Source organism: Podarcis vaucheri (assembly GCF_965113315.1).
Source record: "Podarcis vaucheri genome assembly, chromosome: 4".
Classification (NCBI taxonomy): domain Eukaryota; kingdom Metazoa; phylum Chordata; class Lepidosauria; order Squamata; family Lacertidae; genus Podarcis; species Podarcis vaucheri.
The window spans coordinates 26803366-26817693 of NC_138762.1; the positions used below are offsets into that span (position 1 = coordinate 26803366).

Genomic DNA, 14328 nt, shown 5'->3' on the forward strand with positions numbered 1-14328 from the left:
AAGGCACCTCCCGAGTAGGTCTCCTGGTTAGTCTCCAGGTAGGTCTAGTCAGAGCCAGGCCCAGGAGCTAGAGCTATAATCCAACATGAGCTAAGACCAGATGCTGCAAGCATAGCTACCCCACAAAAGAGAGATACACCAATTGGGAGGCAGCGTTTGTACCAGCAAAGGTCTCTTCCACCCACCCAGATTATAGACAGATTCTCTGATAATAGTGTAGTCAGGTCATTTTATTTTTCTTTATTTAACAAGATTTATATACCACTTAAAAAAACAAACCCTATGCTGTTTAGATAAAATAGTATAAAATATTCATTAAAGATAGTGATAGAAACATATATTTAAAAGAGCAGTCATTCATTCACACACACACACACACACACACAAAATCAACAGTTAAATATACTCAATGACATGTCTGAATAGGCTAGCTTAAACTTTTAGTAGTTGTCCAAAACAGTACAATGAAGGTGCCTAATAAGCCACACTAAAATAGACAGCTTGATGGAAATGTCAGAAAAAGAACAATTAAACAGAACAAAGTGGGAGCATATAAAGTAGCAGCTAACACAGTAGCATGTGATATAGTTGGAGCCAAGAAAAATTCAGGAGCTGAGTAACAGCATCACGGGAGTTTAAAATGTTGGGCGGAAAGTGTTTGCACCAAAATCATGTATGTAAGCACCAGGCAAGCACCCTTAGGGAGAGAATCAGAAGGCAAGGCACTACAAGGGATAGGCCTCTTTCCACCTTGGCTTACTTCAGATAACGTTCATCTTTCATCTTATTAAAAAACCTCCCCCTTAAATCAGTTACATAACTGCTGTAGGGAGAGGGGTGGGGTAAAGAGAGTTGTATGGCTCCAAGAAGCAACCACAAGAACTGAACTGCTAAATGAGCCTTGCTGGTTCTTCTGAAAGGAGGAGCTGAGGTTTTCTCAGTTCCAGCTTGAGGGGTGCCAAAAGCCTACGAAACCAATTTAAGCACATACTACAGGAGGGCAGGTGGGAAACGTGCATATGCTGTGGACAAGTAGGGCTGTAACAAAACCACCGCAACCACTTTGAAAATGTTACATCTGCATACACCAGCAAGCACAGGAACTATTTCTGCATCCTGTTGACTTACATCTTAGCTACAGCGTAGCTGTTCTGTGGCATAGGAGACATGGGGTGGCGGGGAGAGAGATAGGACTCTATACCACCCCCAGAGCTGAAATGTCAGCTTTCACGCAGCTGAGTCAAGCAGAATCAACGCATCGGAATGTGGCACATTTCTGTAAAGAGCTGTTCCTCAGCGTGGGGAATAGCAACACCAGTGCAACACGCAGGGTCTGGACTTGTATCTTTCCAGTGCTTGTACTGTGCCCATCTGGTATAAAAACCTCAGAATGAAGAAGAGCCATCGTTCGTCCTGTTTTCCAAGAAATCAATGCAATTACAGGCAACTATGATGTACCCTCCCCCCAACTTGCCCTTCTGAGCATGTTTGAGGATGCAGACATGAACTTTCATAATAAAGAACTGCTAGTTCATCTACGTATGGCAGCTACGGCTGCTATAGTAGAGGGCCTTCTTGGTAGTGGCACCCTCCCTGTGGAATGCCCTCCCATCAGATGTAAAGAAAATAAACAACTATCTGACTTTTAGAAGACATCTGAAGGCAGCCCTGTTTAGGGAAGTTTTTAATGTTTGATCTTTTATTGCTTTTATTATTAATAATAATATCCTGTTGGGAGCCGGCCAGAGTGGCTTCTTCTTCTTCTTTATTATTATTATGATTATTACCTGTTTCTGGAGGGGCCTTGCTGGTGCAGATATCATATATTGGTACAATAAGATTATAAGAAACAGGCTTTTTAGAGAAATTAATGTATATATTATGGGTTTCTTGAGGTCAGAGTAAAAAGAACAAGTTCATCTCAGTGTGGCTTAACTTTATTATGCATGTAAACAAGACAGAACATGGTCAAACCCCACCTCCTGCATATAAATGGATTTCGTTAATACAATAAGACTTGTACATAGTCTTGCTGATCCCTTCCCTAACGCAATAAGGGAACTTAGTTAAAGCTGACGGTTTTATAATAGTGCACTGGTACACATATAAATTCTCTGTTTATGTAATGGTCAATTGTATGATTTATAGATGATGGTGCATTTGTTGCTACTTTCTCCAGCTATTGATGTTTGTGAGTATATATTAAAATCCAATAAAAAGCATTTAAAAAGAAGAGGAGTCCTAGATCAGTAGAAGAGCATCTGCTTTGCATTCAGAAGGTCCCAGGTCCAATCTCCAGGGGGTTGGGAGAAACTCCTGTTTGAAATTCTGGAGTGCTGCTACCAGTCAGTGAGAATACTGAACTAGATGGACCAATGGGCTGACTCAGTATAAGGCTGAGTCAGTTAAGGGGTGATATGATAGCCATGTTCAAATATATAAAAGGATGTCACATAGAGGAGGGAGAAAGGTTGTTTTCTGCTGCTCCAGAGAAGCGGACACGGAGCAATGGATCCAAACTACAAGAAAGAAGATTCCACCTAAACATTAGGAAGAACTTCTTGACAGTAAGAGCTGTCCGACAGTGGAATTTGCTGCCAAGGAGTGTGGTGGAGTCTCCTTCTTTGGAGGTCTTTAAGCAGAGGCTTGACAACCATATGTCAGGAGTGCTCTGATGGTGTTTCCTGCTTGGCAGGGGGTTGGACTCGATGGCCCTTGTGGTCTCTTCCAACTCTATGATTCTATGATTCTATGATTCTAAGGCAGCTTCCTATATTCCTAATAAGTGTGGCTTGCCCTCTTTATCTTTCTGCATTTGGGATTGCCTATTAAAAAATAAATACCGTATATACTCGAGTATAAGCCAACCCGAATATAAGTCAAGGCACCTAATTTTAGGACAAAAAATTGGGAAAACTTATTGACTCGAGTATAAGCCGGTTCACCATACCACACACCTGGGGGTGGCAGCAGCGAAGGGGAAAGAACAAGCAGCCCCAAAGGGCTGCTTTCGGGCTGCTCTCTCCTCCGCTGCCGACAGGGACAAAGGCGGAGGAAGGAGCAGCCTGAAAGGGCTCCTTTTGGGTTGCTCGTTCCTCCTCCGCTGCCGCTGACAGTGGCAAAGGTGGTGGAGGAGGAAGGAGCAGCCACTCGTCCCTCCGCCGCCGCTTCTGCCGCTCGCAAGAACAGGCATAGGAGCCCGGCTGAGAGAGGCACAGTGCAGAGCAGCGCCTCTCCCAGCTGCGGCTCTTGTGCCTGCCCTTGCGAGATGCGGGTAGCGGCAGAGGGACGAGCGGTGAGAAAGGGCTCCTTTCTCGCCACTCGTCCCTCTGCAGCCGCCCGCCTCACTCGAGTATAAGCCGAGGCAGGCTTTTTCAGCATAAAAAATATGCTGAAAAAGTTGGCTTATATCCAAGTATATACGGTAATATCTGGTACTGAAAGAGCGTTCCACTCATCCCTAAACCGCATTCAACACCAGCCTGACGCATTTCTATGACTGGCAAAACTCTGGTCTTGTTTCTTTTTCAGAGACAATGCAGCTCAGTTATGTCGGTCTTTTAGCTGAGACATTTCTAGCCCCCACATCCTTACACTATTGACCAGCTCAAAAGACCCGGACCCTGGAGGCCCCTGCTGCACACAAACAGCACCAAACAGCCACAGAAGTCACGTGGTTTCCTGAAAGTTGCTGGCTGTAATGGAAAACAAGAAGCCAGGCATTAAATGAAAGTCTCTACCCTTCTTGCTGATAAGAATCTGCATTTCTCTGACATTCGAAAGTGGCTGCCCAGTCATGAAGATATCGTCTTCTGTCCTTCTGTATCAGCAGACATAGAAAGAGCCCTGCTGGACCAGACTGAGAATTCACCCAGTATCCTGATCCCAACAGTGGCCAGTCAAATGCCTCTAGGAAGCAGGGAACAGAGGAAAGAGCCCTCCTCAAGCTGCTTGCGTCCCAAGAATCTGGTATTCAGAGGGATACTGTTACTGAAATATGTTTCACTTAACTATCATGGCTGTTGAGAAGCTTCTCCTCCATGAGTTTGTCTAAATGCCCTTTAAAGCAGCCACCCCCAACCCTGTGCCCTCCTGATACTATCAGACTCTGAATATTCATTGGTCCCAACCAGGCAAGGATGATGGATAATGTGGTCCAAAAGCAAGTGGAATACAATACAGTGGTACCTCGGTTTCTGAGCATCTCGGAAGCTGAACATTCCGGTTTTCGAATGCCAAAAACCCAGAAGTAAATGCTTTTGTTTTTTAACATGCCTCATAAGTCGAACAGCTTCCACTGTGTTGTTTCCTTCCAATTTTCTCCATTGACTTTGCAGGCCTCCCTTTGCACCTCAGTTGTCGAATGTTTCGGAAGTCGAACAGTCTTCCAGAACGGATTACAATCGACAACCGAGGTACCACTGTACTAGGTTAGGAAAGCCATCCTTATCCCAAGAAAGGGCTGGCTTGCTTGAGAAACACAGCTGGAGAACAAAAAGCATATGCCTGCTTCATTCACTGACTGGTACATCAAGGGACCATCCCATTCAAACATCCGGAAACCAAGGCATAATTCTGCACACAGCTGGGCCTCTTAAATCTCATTGCATTGGTGGGATTTAAGCCATGCACAAGACTCCAGATCAAGTTGCCAAACAAAAGCATGACTTTATTCAAGTCCTTAAGGAACAAGACCTGGCATCCAAGACATTACACACCTCATCTTCACTGTTGGGCAATGGTGGGTTTTAAATCTGTGTGTGAAAACAGCAATGGTCTTTTTCTGTAGGAAGTGGCTAACCCCATTATAAGCCTCACAGTGATGATATTAGGGTTTTGCATGGGGGGAAATGAAGAATTTCAGTGTAACAACTGCTGTAATGGTTTTCTCATTTTTAACATTCACAACAACCTGTGGGAGAAGTTAAACTTGCTTTATTGAGATATTTGCTTTACTGCGGTGGTCTGGAACTGAACCTGAAGTATCTCTGAGGTATGCCTGTATTATTTTAACCAAAATACACCGAAACCAACACCATAAACCAGAGATCAGCAAAGTTTTTCAGCAGGGGGCTGGTCCACTGTCCCTCAGACCTTGTGGAGGGCCGGACTATATTTTGAAGCGGAAAAATGAACAAATTCCTATGCCCCACAAATAACCCAGAGATGCATTTTAAATAAAAGCACACATTCTACTCATGTAAAAACACCAGGCAGGCCCCACAAATAACCCAGAGATACAAGCCAGCTCAGCCCAGCGGTTCCATCAACCAAAGCATTGCTTAGATCCCCTAATTGCTTCCAGTGGTTTGAGACCCACGGACGCTGCCTGGCTTTTTTTTTTTTTTTTTTACAAAATAAATAAATAACCCAGAGATGCATTTAAAATAAAAGGACTCATTCTACTCATGTAAAAACACACTGATTCCTGGACCGTCCGAGGGCGGATTTAGAAGGCGATTGGGCCCAATCCAGCCCTTAGTTTGCCTACCCATGCCATAAACCACGAAAAAGTATAACTGTACAGGATACAAATGACCCAAATTTTAAGAATCATAAATCAGGTAATATAAAGCAAACATAAATCCAAATGAAAGGCTAATCTGCCAGAGTAGATGGGGCTGGGCAGGCCTTCTTTGGGAGAGAGTTCAGCAATCTGGGTGCCACCACTGATTAGAGCAACAACTGAATAACTTGTAAGTTTATTTTCCATTGGCCTCCTGTGAAACTCACCATTGGATGCTCTCATTTGCCGCTTACATCCAACTCTATCCAGATCGATGGGTGTACTTTGAGAAAAGGTAAAGGGGCGGAATCTGGCTGAGACAGCTTTGTAAGGAGGAACCTGATGCGCTGGTACCGGAGGGCGTGCAACTGGCTAAAAAAAAAAAGGAAAACAAAGAAAGCTTGTTACCAAAGAAATCTACCTGGAAGTCCAACGAAGCTGTGCAGAAAACACTGTTTAGAAATGAAGTGGTTTACATAGGCAAAAGAAAAGTGTTCTCAGCACTATACTGCAGTAAATCAACATTAGGGTTCCATGTAATTGTAAACGTCCATCATTCCTTCTATTTCTGATGTTTGGAGGTGAGTGTTGCTGCTTATGCAAAGCAGTGGCTGGGGCAGTCAGATGGGTGGGGTAAAAATAAAATTAATATCATCATCATAATCTGTCTCAGCATGCTTTGGGGAAACCACGAGGTTTGCAGAAGCAATGCCTTCTCTCCCCCCAGCAAAAAACGACAACCCATTTTAGGGGAAATAAACCCTAAGGGGTTTACAGCCCAATGTGTGCTGAGCATGCTCAGGAGGCATAGAATACTAACTAGTTGTTGGGAAGAACAAAAAACCAGGTGTGTGTGTGAATGGAATGAAATGGAGTATTACAGAGGACAGAATGGCTGGCTGACTCAGTTAACTACGGTAGCTCTCAGAACTAAGGCATTACAACTGAAAAAGCTCTTTCCCTGGTGACCACCTGCAGGTGATGGTGAAACTTGAACAATAGAGGTTTAGCGAAGTTGAAAGGAAAAAGGTCTCTGAGTTTTTATTATCGGCCCTTCTATCTTTCTCCCTATATTAAAAAGTACTGATTAGGTTTATAAATGCACTTTTAAGTAACACATTCCATGCAACTGATTCTCTAAGTGTTTAATGTAAGCACTTTGATTATTTTCTTATATAATATGATATAATAAAACAAATACTGTTCATTGCCTTCCCCCCCAGCACACATTGATTGCACTTTCTAAAGTGTTTGTTCCCAGTCACGCTTTGCATTAAAAACCTTCACACTAAACTCTATTTGCTACTCTCTTCTTCACATTTTCACAGCCTTTCAAGCACATATTCCTTCTCAGAAGGCTATACTAGTTATCAAAACTTAAAAGCTGCCTCTCTGGAAACCTTAACTGACCCTCTAGCGCGAAACAAGGATTCTTATAGAACAGAGCTTTCCCTGCATCAAATTCCCAAGCAAATAAAATAAAGGTCAACAAGGGCTTTGCTTTGGGTTTTCTGACACTCTGCTGGAGCTTGTGTGTTTCCTCCTGATTTCTCTTAAATAAAAATATCATCTTAACAAAAATCTCGCTCAAGCAATTGTTTGATTGCTGTGTTTTATTATTGTTGTTTAAATGCATCATATATAGTGATTCATAGAAATCTCTTTCAATTCCCTTATCTAACAGTTCAATTAAAAAAACAAATACCAGTTTTCAGCAGGTCTTACTTTCAAGAAAAAGCTAATTTATTGCTTGTTGTGAATTTGTTTATACTTAGGATATTACCAAGTGTTTCACTTCAACTCTTCTTTAAGTAATTAATACATTTGTGCTGAACAAAATCCAAGCCTTGAGAATTGATCCCTCTTCTTAGCATCAGTAATAATAAGAATATACCTACCTTTAAAGTGGTCCAGTACCTTTGAATTTGTCTCCAGAAATTCAGCAAAGTAGAATTTTACAAGAAGATTAAGTTTTAAAAGTGCCAGTAAACTGGCAGACTTGCTGAATGCTATCCAATGAGAACAAAATATGGGTGAGACCTATATAAGAGGGCTTCTCCACACTTACCTTTTGCTCCAGTCTTTCCAGGCATGAGGGTCCACACTTTAATGCTCTGATTTATTTTACCTTGACCTGCAAAAACCTGCTCTTTAAAGCTGATTCGTAGCAAATGTCAATTCGGGTTTACCACAGATTGGCGTTTGCTCCTATTGAGCTTTAAAGAGTGGGGGGGGGGGGTTGCAGGAAAAGCTCTGGGGAGGGGGGGGTGCTCAGATATAGAGCTTTAAATCACAGACCACGCCTGGAAAGAGCAGAAAAAGTTAAGTGTGGATAAGCCCAGAGTCAGACTCAGAATAGACTATGCTGTCAGGAACAGTAAGTCTGGATAGCATCCTATGTGGAGGAGAAATCACAAGTGTGAAGAATTTCCCCCTTAAATACACTGCAGAAAATCTGGATTAGGGAGGAAAGCAAATATCTTGCCTTGCTGGAAAGCTTATTAAACAAAAAAAAACAGTGAAACAACATTCCCGTCACATCCATAGTAAGAAGACTCCATTTCTGGTAATCTTTTCATGACAATCTGGTGATGAGAGTTATTGTAAAGTATGAAGCCAAAGACCCATCACAGGAGAATTAATAAATGCCAAAGTGAAGATTTCTGGATGCCATGCAAAGGCCCTTCCAAAGCAAAACTTTTTTTCATGAAGGAAGAACAAGACAATTTTTTTATTTTTAGAATATTTGAAGGCTAATGGCACATCTGAAGCTCTCCGCATATATAAGATGTCTGTTAGAAACCCATTCATGTTCACAAAAGAAACAATACAGCTCTCTATTGTAGTTTAAATTAGTGAGAAGGCTGTATCTTTATATGAATGTTTCCTTTTCCCACTGCTAAAGAGCTTCCCAGAAGAAGGTGTTCTAAAAGGAAATGGAAATGTCTGTATGTCAGAACACTTGAAAAATAAAAATAGGGTACATTCTTTTTAAATCTTCCAGAATGTTAGAAAATGAAATTTCAGTTAATTCTGTCCAAACCTCATTCATTTACAAATTATATTTTGTATAACTTGAACCAAAGTCAGTAGTACAGCAAAACAGGCTCCTTGTTAAAGAGTAACAACCCAACTATTTACAGACCATCTTTTAAGAGAAGTATTAAGTTTCTAGCTTTAAAAGATGGATCAAAATACACATTTATACTGTGGAAGTCATGGACTACCTATTCCACAAAGAAAGGGCAAATTTAGAAGTTGCTTTTTTCCAAGATAGAAGCAGATATGGGACTTGTGCTTCTGTACAACCTCTAAAAATGTTACAGTATTCAAATTTAGCTAGGTCAATGTCACTTTGATTAGCGTGTAACATTCTTTGCTGGTATGCAGAGATATAATTGCAGCCATATCTGGGGAGAAATAACCTAAGAGCTAATTCATGTCTCAGGCCCAGTTCACACAACCATCTCAGGCTGTGCATGAAAAAGCTAGCCCACACTGAATTCCTGTCCACTTCTGATTGTGCCATGGGATGAACAAAGCTTTTGGCATACTTCTGCAAGCTATCCTAAGTGTTGGTTAGTGATAAAGAGTTTGAAAAGCTGCATCAGGACAGAGCTAAGCCCACAGTGGTATAGGAACACAACTGGACCAGAAGTCAACAATGAGTCAAATTTCACATATGTTACTGGTCCTTTCTGCAACATGTCACCTAGTACTAACTCCAGAGACAGGTAGTCATGTTAGCTTGCTGTAGCAAAAAGAACGAAGGTATTTAAGGTATTTGGCACCTTGAAGATCAATACATTTATTGTGGCATATATTTCTGTAGAGTCCACTTCATCAGATACATGTATCTTCAGCTGGTAGGTCAGGACTCACTAGTGGATCATGGCTCTACAAATATACCATAACAAAATGAAGAAATGGGTCCCTGGGTACATGCATGGTGGATCTGGGTCTGTAAATGTGGATTTGGGTCTGTAAATGTTGAGGTCTGCTACATCAGATTCTTAGGATTGCTTTTTAGATTTTACTCTTGTGTTGTCTGTCACTTTGGTTTTTCTTCTGAATGAAGAATAATAAATGAATTGGTAAATAAATGAATTGGTAAATTGTTAGTACTCAGGGGTGATATATGCCTGCATGGTTATAGGATCCTTTTATGTATCATTCTGTTCACAAACGTTTATACCACAATAAATGTGTTAAGCCTTTAAGGTGCCACAAGCCTTGTAGTCACTAGTGCTAGATACAAGGCACTATCTTTAACACTCTGGTTTATAAGAGAGTCCCTTAATAACTCTATTGCACATTTCCCTAAGGTTGTTGGTCAAATGCCAGAATTAGTGCCCATAAATATTTCTAAACTAATAAACACTTTCAAAGGCCTAAGAAACACAATTACCGTATTTTTCGCTCTATAACACGCACCCGATCATAACACGCACGTAGTTTTTAGAGGAGGAAAATCCGTAGGCATGCCACCCGTAGGCATTCCCTCCATAACACGCACAGACATTTCCCCTTACTTTTTAGGAGGAAAAAAGTGAGTGTTATGGTGCAAAAAAATACGGTAATACACGTTAATACTGAAATGTATATGCAACAACAACCTGTATTGTTGATTACATAGGTCATACTCAGATATACACAGAGATATAAATATTTCTAAGCCTCATGTATCAGCATCCAGAAAGGAGGAAAGTTAGTGTACACCACAAAGGAACAATCATCCATTGAGAAGTATTAATTAGTCTGATGTCATGCTTTTTAGAAGAATGATGGTGATTTGGGATAAGCAGAAGGAAGGAAAAGGAGGTTGTCCACTAATTCTAACTTGAAGGTTACAGGCAAGGAAGGAGATGGAGGAGGATCTTTTGATTCTGCATTTTGTGTCTTACTTGTGTAAGGAGGTCTGTTATTTCTTCTGTTTGGTTCTCATAGAAATTGGCCCCACCAATGACAGAGATGGGTCTTCTTTTGCGCGCTCTTTGACTGGCTACCATACAGGTTCCCGGCACTGCAGAAGGCGATCCGGGCTCAGTGTCAGCATCCACACAATCCATTTTCTGAGACTCCATAGCAACGGAATCTTCTGGTATTGAGAAACTCCTAATTGCCAACTGGCCGTAATCTGAGAGGGGCCGAGGGCGGGATCTTTTTCCAGAGCCCCATCTTCTGGGTGTGACCTTTTGAGTGTCTGTTCTTTCTTCATCCTGGTATGGGGCCTTCTTCCAGTGATCATCAGTAACAACCTTTTTTAAACGTGAACAGGTCAAATAAACCAAAAGCACTTAAAAGACGTAATAAGCTATATCCTTCACAGCCTCCCTCCAATCTGGTCCCCTCCAGACATTTGGAGCTATTTATTTGTTCAAATGATTAGCTACACTTCATCCCAGGATGCCATACAGTGGCTAGAGCAATACATATCATGGAACCACATAAACAAATATTGGAAAGTTAAAACCCTACAAAAAGAACTGTTCATAAGCTAGAAACATAGGAATTTGCTGTATACCATTGGTCCGCCTATCTCAGTAGTCCACCAGCTTGCACAAAGGACTAAGCCAAACCATGGTTTATTGCAAATAAACAAATATGGGGCTCCCAGACAGGTCACAGTTGCTCTGCTCCTCCCCTGTTGCTTTGCTGCTGTGAGCTAAGCCAATAGTTTGGCTTTGTATTATGCCCCAACTCATCGTTTATCCCACTCTAGACAAACCATGAGCTGTTGCCAAGGGAGCATCACCTGTTGGGCAGTGCCTTCAGAGAGTTCGGTCTCCTGGGAAAGGGTAGCTGCCTGCATCTCCCTAACCGACGCAGTTGCCACAGATGCTCTCATTGCTTGCACTAGGCAACAAGGTGGAAGTTAACTATGATGCTGTGAGCAGAAAGCAAAGGACTGCTATGTTGCCCTCTAGTCCAGAACTGCAGCAGAACTGCCCACAATGAAACCTAAGCACAAGGTTAAATCTTAAACGGTTTGAAGGTGATTTCCTTCAGAGAAAGAAAGCTCAGATACAGCTCCCATTGTTTGTTTCCACAATGAAAGTGGGTCAAACATACACATAAAATTCCAATGTAAATGAAGGTGCAGACATTACTGTCCAGATCGTGACAAAAGAAAGAAGTGCATACATACAAGGGAATCTACCAGTAAACTGATAGAAGTAAAAGTGTTTGATGCATCCCAGTGTCTGAAGTTACTATTATTTTGCAATTACTATTTAACACTGACATTTGTTGCTTTGAAGGGTGCCATTACAGAAAATGAGAAGTAGACTCCCACTCCTTTCACAGTTTTGCGGATAATGCTCCTTCCCAGAGCATTAATACCTTGATCATCCACAAATTATTCTGTAATGGCTACTATACTAAGGAGCCTTTCTCTTTTTTCTTTTTGTACTAACCACACTAGATCCACTGCACTGCAACCCTCAGTATTAGTTGCAAAGTAAATATTTTTCATGTTATCCTAAAAGCATAACAATTAAAAACAAAACTGTAATATTTAGTATCATAGGAAGCTGCTCCTCTCGCAAGACAGCAGTGCTTGCAGCATTCTAGATGGCAGAAGTGGGATGGAGGCCAGGAGAAGACAGCTCTCACCTTCACTATATTGGGCAATGGAATAAAAACCCAGGTACAAGACATCAGGCAACATCCCGACCCTACAGGCTGGCCCAGCCCCACCCAAAGTACAATACTTAACTTGGCCATTTCATCAAATCTTTATCGGCTTATGAACCATCCATTTCTCTAAGGTGTAACATCTTACAACCTCTGTGATCAACAACATTGTCCCTACTTTGTAGCCCTGATATTGGTATGCCAATAAGATTTATTAAATTCTGGCTTAATTCACTTTGTCTTGTTTTTGACTTGCAACATGCTGGGATTGGAAAAATGGGTAAACTAGCAGATATAAACCACAGCTTCCATTCTGTGTTGAAATGAGTTTTAAATTAAGATTCTACATGGACCGTAATTGGAAAAGAATTAATTTTGGTCAGTCACCTGAGCTCCCTGAACCTCCCCATAGTATCTTATTATGCCATATATTCCATCAACAGTATTTTCATGGGCTAAATCAGCCTCACCCAACCTGAGGCTCTCCAGATTTTTTGAACTACAATTTCCATCATCCCTGCCAACTGGCCATGCTGGCTGAAGGTGACAGGCATCGTCCAAAAACATCTGGGGTGCACCAAAGTGAAACACTCTGCACTAAGCAATACAGTAAACAGTGACAGTGAGTAGCTTCACATATAGCAACTAAAGGTGTGTTTTTAAAAATCACAACTACCAAGGCTGCAATCATAAGCACACTTGCTAATGAGTAAACCCTACTGAATACAGTGGGACTTCTGAGTAAACATGTACTATACGCTGCCTAAGCCTGTGCATGTTTATATAGAAGCAAGCCCCACTATGTTCAATAGGGTTTACTCTCAGGTAACTGCACAAAAGGGACGCGGGTGGCGCTGTGGGTAAAAGCCTCAGCGCCTAGGGGTTGCCGATCGAAAGGTCGGCAGTTCGAATCCCCGCGGCGGGGTGCGCTCCCGCTGCTCGGTCCCAGCGCCTGCCAACCTAGCAGTTCGAAAGCACCCCCGGGTGCAAGTAGATAAATAGGTACCGCTTACCAGTGGGAAGGTAAACGGCGTTCCGTGTGCTGCGCTGGCTCGCCAGATGCAGCTTTGTCACGCTGGCCACGTGACCCGGAAGTGTCTCCGGACAGCGCTGGCCCCCGGCCTCTTGAGTGAGATGGGCGCACAAACCCCAGAGTCTGTCAAGACTGGCCCGTTCGGGCAGGGGTACCTTTACCTTTACCTTTAACTGCACAAAACTGCAGGCAAGTATGTTTACTCAGAAGTAAGTCCTTCATTCTGGAGTGTTAAATCATTCAAGATAGTGAAAAGCTGACTGGAGACATTCTTGTACCATCTTTATTTCATTTCATAAAGAAGTCACTCAGACTCAATATTTTTGTCGTATAAATCCATATTGCTGTCTAAAATCAAAGTAACCCTACTGAATTTAAACAGAGTTGCGCATTGCTTCACATCACTTAAAGGCTTGCCCTTACAATTATATACCCAGGCAGGAAAATCATATACGAAACAATCAACTTACTTTGTCATTGGACACAGACATAACAGCCCCGCACACACATTGGGACATCAAAGAGTTGACTAAAGTCATTCTTCTGTCGTTCCCATTTAATTTCACAAATGAGCTGGAAAGACAAGCACAACTCACAGCGTAGCTTAGCCAGGCAAAGTGTTCATTTCCATGACCTTGTACCTTAAAACCGGGGAAAGGACACGTCACATGTCCTCTTTTTGTGTGCTATTTATTATTGCCCTGTCTTAAGCAATAAAACCTGGTGAACAATCAGAAGAGATTATGACCTGCCCACTTTGCCCAAATCACAGAAGTAGAGAACAGCCTGTTCTGAGTTGGCTGCGCAGAAGTGCAACTTACTTTGATTTCTGTATTTTACTTAGAAACATTTGTATATTGCTTAGTGCAGGGACATGGAATCCTGTGCCTTCAAGACATTGTTGGTCTACAACTCCCATTGGCCATGCTGGCTGGCGCTGATAGAAACTGTAGCCCAAATCTGGACAGGACAAGGGTTCCATATCCCTGCACTAAAGATAGTGGCTACAAGATTGAGTTAAGAAATAAGGGAACCCCCTGTCTGAATTTTGCCTCTGCCATGAACTCACTAGGTGGCTTCGGGCAAGCCACTCTCAACAGCTGCCAGCCACAATGGTTGTGTTCTACTTCCACTGTTGGGGGTGGTAGGCCTC

The 14328-nt window shown here is 42.2% G+C and overlaps 1 protein-coding gene across 8 annotated transcripts in view; it reads right to left on the reverse strand.

Annotated features, from left to right (window-relative positions):
• The window catches only part of SPATA13 (spermatogenesis associated 13), a 106851-nt gene that overhangs the window by 23109 nt on the left and 69414 nt on the right, over window positions 1-14328 (reverse strand). For 5 of the 8 annotated variants that reach the window (XM_082220239.1, XM_082220240.1, XM_082220244.1 and 2 more), the window contains 2 exons: window positions 10411-10764; window positions 5734-5878 (listed from right to left, as the gene is read on the reverse strand). In XM_082220239.1, coding sequence (XP_082076365.1) covers window positions 5734-5878; window positions 10411-10764 — 499 coding nt within the window. The remainder of the gene's footprint in view (window positions 1-5733; window positions 5879-10410; window positions 10765-14328) is intronic. The other 3 variants (XM_082220243.1, XM_082220246.1, XM_082220245.1) reach the window with 1 other exon arrangement.